This window comes from Echinops telfairi, unplaced genomic scaffold (assembly GCF_000313985.2).
Source record: "Echinops telfairi isolate 266 unplaced genomic scaffold, ASM31398v2 ScPeMD7_7465;HRSCAF=8503, whole genome shotgun sequence".
NCBI lineage: Eukaryota > Metazoa > Chordata > Mammalia > Afrosoricida > Tenrecidae > Echinops > Echinops telfairi.
The window spans coordinates 8,353,347-8,365,011 of record NW_022111365.1 but is presented as its reverse complement, the minus strand read 5'-3'; the positions used below and the strand labels follow the sequence as shown (position 1 = coordinate 8,365,011).

At 38.1% G+C, this 11,665-nt stretch overlaps 1 protein-coding gene across 6 annotated transcripts in view; it reads left to right on the top strand.

The window, feature by feature from the left end:
- Positions 1–11,665, top strand: part of ZFAND4 (zinc finger AN1-type containing 4) — a 101,755-nt gene that overhangs the window by 64,109 nt on the left and 25,981 nt on the right. For all 6 annotated transcript variants that reach the window (XM_045283677.1, XM_045283676.1, XM_045283675.1 and 3 more), the window contains one exon: positions 4,405–4,552. In XM_045283677.1, coding sequence (XP_045139612.1) covers positions 4,405–4,552 — 148 coding nt within the window. The remainder of the gene's footprint in view (positions 1–4,404; positions 4,553–11,665) is intronic.

Here is an 11,665-nt window from a genome sequence, read left to right as displayed (position 1 = left end):
ACAACAGAAAAGTGGGTGAAGGGAGACGTCGGACAGGGCAAGATATGACAAAATAATAATTTATAAATTATGAAGGGCTCATGAGGGAGGGGGGACCGGGGAGGGAGGGGAAAAATGAGAACATAATGCCGGGGACTTAAGTGGAGAGCAAATGTTTTGAGAATGGTGAGAGCAATGAATGTACAAAGGTGCTTTACACAATTGATGTATGTATGGATTGTGATAAGAGTTGTATGAGCCCCAAAAAATGATTTAAAAAAAATCTTAACCAGAGCTATTAGACAACAAAAAGAAATCAAAGGCCGTTCCTTTTAATGGTGTCCCATATCATTCGTAGGCTTTTTTCTGATTCCTTTGCTTTTCTATTGATTGCTTCTCTTATTGGCTGTATTCAAAAGCATTGTCTTTGAGCTCACTAATTAGGGTTTTCTTTTTTTTTGATTCTGTTATTCAGCTCTTTTACCATGTTGTCTAATTATGTTATCTTACTATTCTTTTCTGGAATTATATTTGGTGTAGGCTATCTAGTTTTTCATTCATCTCCTCTATCACTGAAGGTGTCTAAATAAACATCATTCTGGATTCTATTTTTCGTACTTCCAGGGCCTCTTCTTCCACGTAATGCTTCTGGTCTGGGTCTGTGGCTGTTTTTCTTGACTTTTCTGATGTGTAACTGCAGTTAACTATTTTTTTCCGTGGCATCATGTTGCAGCTATTAGTCTTGGGTGGGCTTTCTGGGTTGTGTACGAGAAGTTAACTCTTTCTACATTGCTGGGTGACTGGAACTTTCCTTGGATATTGGTAGGGATGCCCAGGGCTTTCCTTGTTGGGTGGCCAGGCCTACCTTGGCAGGTCTCCAGGACCACCACAGCCTTCCTTGCTTGGGGAGCAGGGATGGCTGGAGCCTACCTGGTCAGCTGGTGTGGAGACTGCTGGAACCTACCTTGAATGGGGGCAGGAGATAGCCAGGATCTTTTTTGGGATGTCTATTTTTTTATGTCAATTTGCTATTCCAAGTGGTTACAGTTTGAAATTCACCTAGAAGTCTTGTTATTCCTTTTTTTTTTTCTTCAAAAATCATTTTATTGGGGGTCCCTACAATTCTTCTTTTTTAAAAATCATTTTATTAGGGGCTCTTACAACTCTTATCACAATCCATATACGTACACATCAATTGTGTAAAGCACATTTGCACATCATTCTCAAAAGTGCCTTTCTTAAGCTATGTTTTATTTTATTTATTTATTTATTGTTTGTTTGTTTTAAATACTTTTTGTTCATGATTTTTTTTTAGACATTTTATTAGGGGCTCATACAACTGTTAGCGCTATCCATACACACATCAATTGTGTAAAGTGCATTTGTACATCATTCTCAAAACATTTCCTCTCCACTTAAACCCCCGACATTAGGTCCTCATTTTTCCCCTCCCTCCCCGCTCCCCCTCCCTCATGAGCCCTTGATAGTTTATAAATTGGTATTTTGTCATATCTTGCCCTGTCTGATATGACAAAATACCAATTTATTCCTATTTTTGTTATCATTCTGTTTTTGTTCTTTAGTATCAGAAAATGTTATGACAAGCACCTAAAAATGAATTTCTTTTAGGAGAATAAGCAAAAATAATACTCCTAGGGTTCCAGTTAATACACAGATTTATTCCAAACAGAATGTGTTTAAACAAATCTCTGTAATCATTGAATGAATGCTGACAAGTTCTTTTAGGAACAGACTTGTCTTAGTCTCATTAGGGTGTCTACAAAAAAGATCCATTCAAACAATAGCTTCGGATGGGGATATGCTGGTCCAAGTGCAATTCAAGGCAGAGCAGTCCGCTCAGAAGGTTATGGCAACTGTATTTTGAGAGTCCAAGGGGGGTAATTTTCTTGAAGGACACAGAACAATCAGAATGACTTATTATGAAGAAGTTTTAAGAAAATTTAAAACTGCCTTAGCGAGAAAAAGGCCAGAAAAATTGGGTCAAGGAAGTTTTTCTTATCATAGCACTGCACCTGCTCATTCCTCTAGGGTAGCATTTTGTTAGTAAAGCTTACCCCTAGTCTTTTGAAAGCCCTGATCTTGCTTCTTCAAATTTCTCTTATTCCCCAAACCCAAAGAAGATCGAGAAGGAATGTGATTTGGGACCCTTTAAGAAGACAAAACTACTGTTTGATATGGTTTTAATCAAAGAATACAAAATTCTTCAGAAAAGGGATTAGAGAAATGGAAAGATCTAGATGGTAGATATGATAAAAAAACAATAGCATCACATTTTGATATTTTAAAAAATAAAGTTTCTATGATTCTACATCAGTATTTTAAAAATTCATCCTCAAATAGTGATAACCCCTTATCCTTAAAGTGATAACCACCTCAGAATGAATAAAAACCTTGACTTTAGTGCCAATGTCTGATAGACCAATCAGTTATCTGGATTGCATAATTACCACCGTTAGCTAGTAAAATGAAATTAAGGCATTCTTATTTGACCTGTAAGAATTATACCAATCCCAAACCAAATCCACTGTAATTCACAGTGATCCTATATAGGTTTTCTGAGACTGTAAAAAAATTTTTTTAATATTGAAAAAGTTTATATTTAGCATTAGCCAGCTGGGCTCACTTTAGATGATTCCAATTTTGTTGGCAACATCTAAAGGGTCATAGTCAGGAGCCAGTCAAACATATGCCTTCTCACCGTCAGGCCTGATCAAGGTGTTGACCTTGGCTACATCAGTGTCGTAGTAGAGCTTCACAGCCTGTTTGGTCTGGTGTTTGTTGGCCTTGACATCTACTGTGAACACAAGTGTGTTGTTATCTTCGATCTTCTTCATGGCAGACTCTGTGGTCAAGGGGAACTTGATGATGGCATAATGGTCCAGCTTATTTCTCCTTCGGAGGGTATTTGGGCTGCCTTCTTAGTCTCAGGGTCTTGGGCCGCTGGAAGGTGGGTGATGTGCGGATCTTTTTTTGCTTGGCTGTGGACGCCTTTCAGCACAGCCTTCTTGGCTTTTCAAGCCTTTGCTTTGGCTTCCGTTTGGGGAGGGGCAGTAGCTTCCTTCTTTGCCTTTGGCACCATCTTCATGAAAAGGGTCTCTTGAGTCTGTTCTCCGTAAATTTTTTATAAGAGCAGACAGCCTCATATCTCTCTATCAGAATGGCTAGTGGTTTTGAATCATTGACCTTGCAGTTAGCAGCAGAATGTTTAACTTTCCCCCCCCAACCCCCTCACCCTCCCTAGCTCCCACCCGATACCCCCCTATCTCCCAGAATGTTTAACTTTAAACACAATGTTTAACTCCTTGGGTAATAATAGTGCTTGTCAAAAGGTGTTTTGACTTAACTACATTAGATTTTCAATAATGCTAAACCATCAGTTTTAGTTTCTGTTTACTTTTCCCCCCTAAAAACATTATTTTGACATGCATTTTCCCTACTTTTATCTTGACAAGGTAGATATGGCAATAATTTCCTTGGTAATAACTAGTACTAAACTAGTCCCAAGGATTTGGAAATTGAAGAAGTACCAAAAGCCCAACTATTACAAGATGCTAGCACTCCATTTCCTTCCCACTCTACCCTTAAGTATATTATTACATGTTTCTGGGTTCTGCAATTCGCTGCAATATCCCATAGACCTCATGAAAGTTTGAGGAAATGTCTTACGTGGTGGGTGCTGTTCAGTCTACAATCTACTCCTAGCTTTTCCCAGTGATGAGATTGCATCTTCTGCTTGTCAGTGGACTCATTTTTATACGCAGTAGGATGGCACTGCAGGGAATCCTGTTCATAATTATTCACAGGCGAATCCTATCATGATTTTCCTGCACCTTCTTACCAGACCCATGCAGGGAAAGGTAGTTTGGTGGGAGTTACATTGTGCAATAAAATTTCACCTCACATTATAATATATTCTCTACACCTGGACTGTATTGTATTTAAGCATATATGACCTTGGATCTCTGGCAGAATGTTTCTAGAAGGCTTTGGCCTTCTACAAATCTTCGTCAGCCAGGCTTTTTTCCCAAGTCACTCTAGAGTGAGTTGTTTGCTTGTCCTCTGAACTGTAGCATATTATCCTTTATATCCATTACAAATAACAGTAATCAAGATAACCATTAAACAAAGGGTGTGGTCCAATTCAGATCTTAATCTCATCCTATTTGTTTTGTTCCCACATAATGCTCTCTAAAATGGGACTACAGCCATGGGTGTATGAAATTCAGATTTATAATATATCATGTAAAGGAATGTGGCTGGAATGGCCATTAATTGTGTATAACTTAGTAGATTTCTGGTTGATCATTAGCAATATCTATAGTTTCTGCTGTACACGTAATATTTTTAGTCACTATGCAGGAGTCAATCACACTTTACTAGTAGTTATTATTATTTTCTTTACAGCTTTGGTTCTGTGTATAATTTGTATGCAGATGAGGATGAAGAAATAGAGCCCTCTCCTTCTGGGCAACAAATAATTGAAAACTCAATAACTATGAATAAGATGAAAACACTGAAGGCTAAGCTGGAGACCATGAATATCAGCAAAAAGGTGAAGATACTGACATTTCTGTATTTTATCTGTAGGGCTCACAGTAATTTAGATCTCTTGATAATTGTAAGAAAACAAAATCTATAAAATGACACTTATTTTAAAAAAATGACACTTATTGCATGTTTCTGGTCTCAGTTATTTATGGAGATATTAAAGGGGATAAAATGATTTTATTTAGGCTAACACCACATCTAAAGTGATTAAAATTAATTTAAGATAAATTATGGTTTAAAAAATATCATAGCACTATAAGTAAAAAGGATAAAAAGGTAGCCTAATGTGAATTGCATAATCATTACCTTTTAAAATCCCTTCATATTTATTTATTATGCTTATGGCGCCTTCAATATTCTGATGTTGATAGGTAAAATGCATGTATTCAGCTTTAGTAGATACTGTTGGTTTTCTAACATGAGTTGAACCAATATATACTCTTCAAAACTTTTTTAATTGCTTTTGATAATTTACATTTCCCCCTTCTTTTTTGTGTTTTCCTCCCTCCATACAAACTCCATGCCTCCTAAAGTTCCTGTCTAATCTTGTTTTTGTCAATTTGATCCTATACCGATGGTTCTTAAGAGAGTACAATGCTCAAAGAAGAGACTTCTTTAATATTTAAGCTCGAATATTGTTTTCTTTCAGGAGCTCTATTGGTATAGTGTGTTATGTGTTAGGCTGCTTACCACAAAGTTGGCAGTTCGAAACCACTAGCCACTCTGGGAGAAGGATGAGGTTTTCTACTCTCATAAGGAGTTACAGTCTTATAAGGGTTCCTGTGGATGTGTGTGTGTGGGGAGGGCAGGGATAAAGGGGAGCTGATATCAGAGTTCAAGAAGAAAGAAAATGTTTTCAAAATGAAGGTGGGGGAGGGAGGGGAAAAAAAGAGGAGCTTATACCAAGGGCTTGTAGTATTAAGTTAAATTGCGCAGGGGGTGCTGAGGGGCCAGCCCCCACCACTACTACTACTCACGGGTTTAGTAATGCACAATTGTACGGTTGAGATAAATAAGTATTATATTAAAGTCACCGAGAGCATGAGAGATATTACAATAATGCAGTTAGACACATTACATGGTAGCATTGCTCACCTCAGCCTAGCTTGGTGGTCCACGTGGAGAGAGGGGGAAGGGAAAGAGGGCAAGGGAACAAAGGAGAGAGGATGGGAGAGGAGAGGGGGAAGAGGGGAGCGAGAGAGAAAGGTCAGAAAGAGAGGTCAGAGAGAGTCAGAGAGCTCTATATTGCTGACCCATGCCTATATACCTTTTGGGGGCATGCCAGCCCACCAATTATAGGTAGAGACATACGTCACAGGAAAGGATTACACTATAGGTTACACAGTAATAAAGGGGTGGTCTAGGAGGTGGTCTCTGGGTCTCCATAGGAACCATTATCAGTAGGGTGAAAACTCCGCCTACAGGAGCCTGTCCATTGTCCCCAGAGGCAGGGAGCAGAGCCCACTGTAGTTTGGCAACTGATTGCCCTCAGGGGGGGAATGCCTGTGCATCTGACCTCCCCCCACAAGGGTTCAAGTAGAAAATGGTGATGGCAGCATATGTACAAATATGCTTAATACAATTGATGTATGGAATGTTATAAGAGCTCCCAATAAAATGATTTTAAAAAAAGAAAAGAAAAAAAAATTATGGTGGCATCCAATTGTACAATTATGATTGATCTAATGTGGGCTTTGTTGCTTCTCAGCTAGATGGCCGCTTGTTTATCTTCAAGCCTTTAAGACCCTACACACTATATCTTTTGATAGTTGGGTACCATCATCTTTCTTCACCTCATTTGCTTACGTACCCACTTTGTCTTCAGCAATCGTGTTTGGAAAATGAGCAACATGGAATGCCAGTTTAATAGAACAAAGTGTTCTTGCACTGAGGGAGTACTTGAGTAGAGGCCCAATGTCCATCTGCTTGCTACCTTAATACTAAACCTATAAATATAGGCTCATAGATCTATTTCTCTATCTTCATATGTAAATATATTTACATATATATACATGCCTGTATTTAGATCTCTATAAATGCCCTTTGCCTCCTAGTTCTTTCCTCTATTTCCTTTTACTTTCCCCTTGCCTTACTATCATGTTCAGCCTTCATTTGGGTTTCAGTAATTCCTCTCGGTTACATTGCCTTTGATCAAGCCCTACCAGGCCTCCTACATCCTCCTCACCATCGATTTTAGATCACTTGTTGTTCCAAGTTGTTCCATTGTCTCTGGGTGTGTTAATACCCACTTCCTTTCCCCTGCCTCCCCCTCTCCTGCATCCTCCAGGAACTGTTGATCCCATTGTTTTCTCCTCTGGATTGTTTATCCTGCCTATCTTATCTAGATAGACATGCAGAGATAATAATATGCACAAAAACAAGACAGAGAAAATCAAAGCAACAAAACAAAACAAAACAACAAAAACCAATGATATAAAAAGAAAAACCTATAAATAGTTCAAGTATTTTTGGTATTTCCCGGGGACATCATTGCTCTGCTCCCCTTGCTGTTCTGTTTCATGCTCTTAGTGTTTTGCCTCTGTGTGGTTGGGTCAGATTGGGCAGAATAGCCTCATCTTTGTCCTGTAGAGCAGCTGGTTAGTTTGAACTACTGATCTTGTGGTTAGTAGTCAACATGGAAAAGAAAAGTTCTGTCACTCAAATGTTTATTTTATTTGTATTCATGGCTTTGATTTGTAGCTTTCTGGTAATTCATGACATTGGTCACCTTTTCATGTACTCTTTGGTGAAGTGTCCATCAGTCCTTTTGTTAATTTATGATTGGATTATTTATCTTTTTTGTTGTTATTGCCATAGTTTTGCATATATTTTAGTTGTTAGATTTTTATTTGATATATGACTTTCAAAGTTATTCTCAAAGTCTTTTTTCCCCTTTTTGGTAATCTTTTGATTAACCAAATATTTTAATTTTTCTGGGGTCCCATTTATTTATTTTTCCTTTTTCTGTTTGTGCTTTTGTTATTATATTAGATAACCCATTGTTAAAAACTAGGTCTGAAAGTATTACCCCTATGTTTCTGGTTTTTGTTGTTGGTCTGATTTAGATGAATGTTTAAAGAGCAAATCACCAATTAAAAAATTATAAATAATTTTACTGGGGGCTCTTACTGCTATTATAATTATCCATACATCAGTTGTATCAAGCACATTTGTACATATGTTGCCATCATCATTTCCAAAACATTTCTTTTTATTTAAGCTCTTGGTATCAGCAACTCTTTTTCCCCCTCCCTCCTCAACCCTCCCACCCTCATGACTTCTTGATAAATTATACATTATTATTATTTTTATATCTTACACGTTCACTGTCACCCTTCACCCACGTTTCTGTTGTCCATCACCCTGGAGTGCGGGGGTGGGGTGGGGTGGAGGGTGGGTGGGGGTGTTATATGCCGATCATTGTGATCAGTTCGCCGCTTTCTTCCCCAACCTTCCCCCTACCCTCAGCTACTCCCATTATTTTTCCTGAGGCTTTTCTGTCCTGGATTCCATGTGTTGAGAACTCTTATCTGTACCAACGTACATGCTCTAGTCTAGCTGGATTTGTAAGGCAGAACTAGAGTCATAATAGTGGGGGTAGGAAGCATTAAAGAACTAAAGGAATGTTGTGTGTTTTGTCAGTGCTATACTGTACTCTGGATGGCTCGCCCCTTCCTTGGGACCTTTCTGTGAGGGGATGTCCAATTGTCTACAGTTGGGCTTTGGGCCTCCACTCCAACCCCAATCCCTGTGAGTTTCTGAGACTGTTCACAGAAGTAGAAAGCCCCATCTTTCTTCCACCCATACAGGACCTTCTAATGTGATACTTTTCAGAGCAGTTAATAGTCATAAACGAACAGCATCTAGTTTGGTTTTCATGTTTGTAGAGACTGATGTTTGCATATTCCTTTAGTACCTTGGACTAATTGCTTTCATAGCTCTTTCACTTTTCATTATTCTTCTTTCCTCTAGATGGGGAGAGACCAATGGTTGCACCTTACATGGCCACTAGAGCTTTTAAGACCACAGGTGCTGCTAACCAAAGCAGGATTTAGAACATTATCATTTGGACGTAGGTTATGCCAATTGACCCTGGTTTCCCCTGAATCTATAGTCCCGACTCCCCCAGCTCAGTGACTCATTTCCTCAAGGAGTTTTGTTATGTTTATTAGTATTTATTACTTTCCCTCCTCTATGTCCCAACACATTTGTGGATATATTTGTGAAGATACAGCTATCCTGTGAAATCTACATATATTCATGGTTATACCCACATTTAACCTCCCATGCTTGTTCAGTCTGCATATCTATCTAAGCATCTAAAGCACCATTATTGTAAGTATATATACACATCAGTATTTGCCTTGTTGCCTTCATCTTGCAAACTTCCCAATGTCTTGCCCTGCCTCCATCCTCTTTTACCAATAACCCCCTTGTTTTGTATTGTATTCCTCTTAAACCAAGTTAATACCATTCTACTCTCTATCCTGTGATTTCCCCTCTTTCCCTTTTCCTGCTGCCTATTATAACCCTTAAAGTAGGCTTCTTTTATATACTGTTCATAACCTGTTATCAGATTTACTGTTGACGGGTTCCATTCCAGTGCTACAGAAATTCCCAGAATAATATAAGACTGACAAAACTTGTCTGTCTGATTTTATATTTGGGAGGCAAGGGGGAAAAAGAAAAAGAAGGGAAAAAAGTAGGTTTCTTTTAGTGTGAAAACTTTTTTCTTGACTTTTTATAATAGTGGTCTCATACAAATTTGTCCATTTGTGATTGGCTGCATTTCATTCAGCATGATACCCTCCTGTTTAATCCATGTTATGAAGTTTTTCACAGATTCATTGTTACTCTTTAACATTACATAGAATTCCACTGTATACATGTACCAAATTTTATTTATCCATTTTCTTGTGGTGGACATTTATGTTGTTTTCATCTTTTTATATTACAAATAGTGCTACAGTGAACATGAGTACATCTATCTAATTGTCCCTTGGCTTTTCTTTAGGATATGTACTAACTGGAGGGATTTCTGAGTTCTCAAGTATTTCTAGTCCCAATTTGTGGAGAAAGTGGCATACTGCTTGCCATAGTGATTGTACTGTTTTACAGTCTCATCAGGAATGTATGAGGGTTCCAGTCTCTCTAGACCAGTGGTTCTCAACCTGTGGGTCACGACCCCTCTGGGGGTCGAACGAGCCTTTCACAGGTGTCGCCCAATTCATAACAGTAGCAAAATACAATTCATAAGAGTAGCAAAATAACAGTTATGAGGTAGCAACGAAAATAATTTTATGGTTGGGGGTCCCCACAACATGAGGAACTGTATTAAAGCATTAGGAAGCTTGAAAACCCCACTGCTCTATACCCTCTTCAACATTTGTTATTTTCAGTTTTTACTGTGCTATGAATGCTGGAGTGAGGTAGATGGTATTTCACTGTTTTTATTTGCAGCTCTCAGGTGGTTTATGATTGTGAACTTTTCTTCACATTTGTTGGCCACCTGAGTGGTTTCTTTGATGAACTATCCATCTATTTTGCACATTTTTCAACTGTATTTATATTTTGTTGAAGCTTTGAAGGTTTCCATAAATTTCCAAGATTGGTGTGTCTACATTTTCTTCTAAGAATTTTATAATTGTACCTTGTACATTTAGCTCCTTAATCCATTTTGAGTTTTTGTGTATGGCTCCTGTTTTAGTTTTTTGCATGTGGAAATCCAATTTCCCAATTCTGTTTATTAAGAAGACTTTTATATCTCTATCATATGTATTTGGTATCCTTGCCAAAAAATAGATGGGTGGTTTTTTCCCCCTGGACTTTCAGTTCTATTCCATTGGTCTATAAGTCTAATTTTATACCAGTACTAGGCTGTTTAGATTACAGCTATATAGTATCCTTTAAAATCAGGAAGTGTGAATTCTTCTTTGTTTTCGCTCAACTTTAGTTTTAACTATTTGGGGTGTTTCATTTCATTTCATATAAAATTAAAGTTGTTTTTTTCCATTTCTGTAAAGAAGAATGCTGGGACTTTTATTGGGATTGCATTATATTTGTTGACTACACTGGGTAGTACTGGAATTTTAACAATGTTAAGTTTTCCAATCCACGAACATGGAATTTTCCATTTTTTATAACAGAAACATCTTTATTTCTGTGGCTTTAACAAATTTATTTTCTTATAGTTTAGGAGGCTAGCTATATTCTAATTCAGGGTGCTGACTGTAGGGAAACAATGTGCATTAATTCTGATTTATTAACATAACATAGATAACCCAGTACCAAATGGGATTATAACCATAGGTACAAACCAAAATCAAACCAAACCTATAGCTGTCAAGTCACTTACAACTCATAAAGACCAGTATGAACTACCAGATCATATTCTCAAGGGTATAAGCTTTTATGGAAGCTGATTGCTACAGCTCTCCTGAGGAACACGTGGAAGTTTGATATGCCAACCTTTTGGTTAGCTACAGAGCCCTTTAACTACTACACAACCAGGACTCCTAAAATGTTAGATGATGTTGAGTTATTTTCAATTAATTGCAACTCTCATACAACAGAAAGAAACACTTCCGTATCCTGAACCATCCTCACAGCTGTTACTCTGTGTCAGTCCTTCTCAGTGAGGGTCTTCTTTTTCACCCATCTTCTGTTTCTCCAACCATGATGTTCTCTTTTGTTCCTCCTGAAAATCTGTTCAAAGTACATGAAATAAAGGTTTGCCGGGCTCACTTCTAAAGAATATTTTGGCAATACTTCTTCCAAGACACCTGTGCTCTCTTTTCTGGCAGTCCATCCTGCATTCAGTGTTCCCTCCCAACACTATAATTTAATAGGCATTAGTTCTTCAATATTCTTTAATCATTGTCCAGCTTTCTCATGCCTAGGAGGTGATTGAAAATGCTATTGTTAGATTTCCTGGGTAGTAAATACTTCAATTCTTGCCTTCACACAAGAAAGAAATTCACGCTGAAGCCTGGTTTGTGATCTGAGTGGGTTTTTATAAAGGATAGAAGAAGTTTGGGTTTTTACAGGTAACTGAACACAGGAACTGCACACACACACGTGGCAGCCTCAGGCTTGAGGGAGAAACCACGGCATGGCC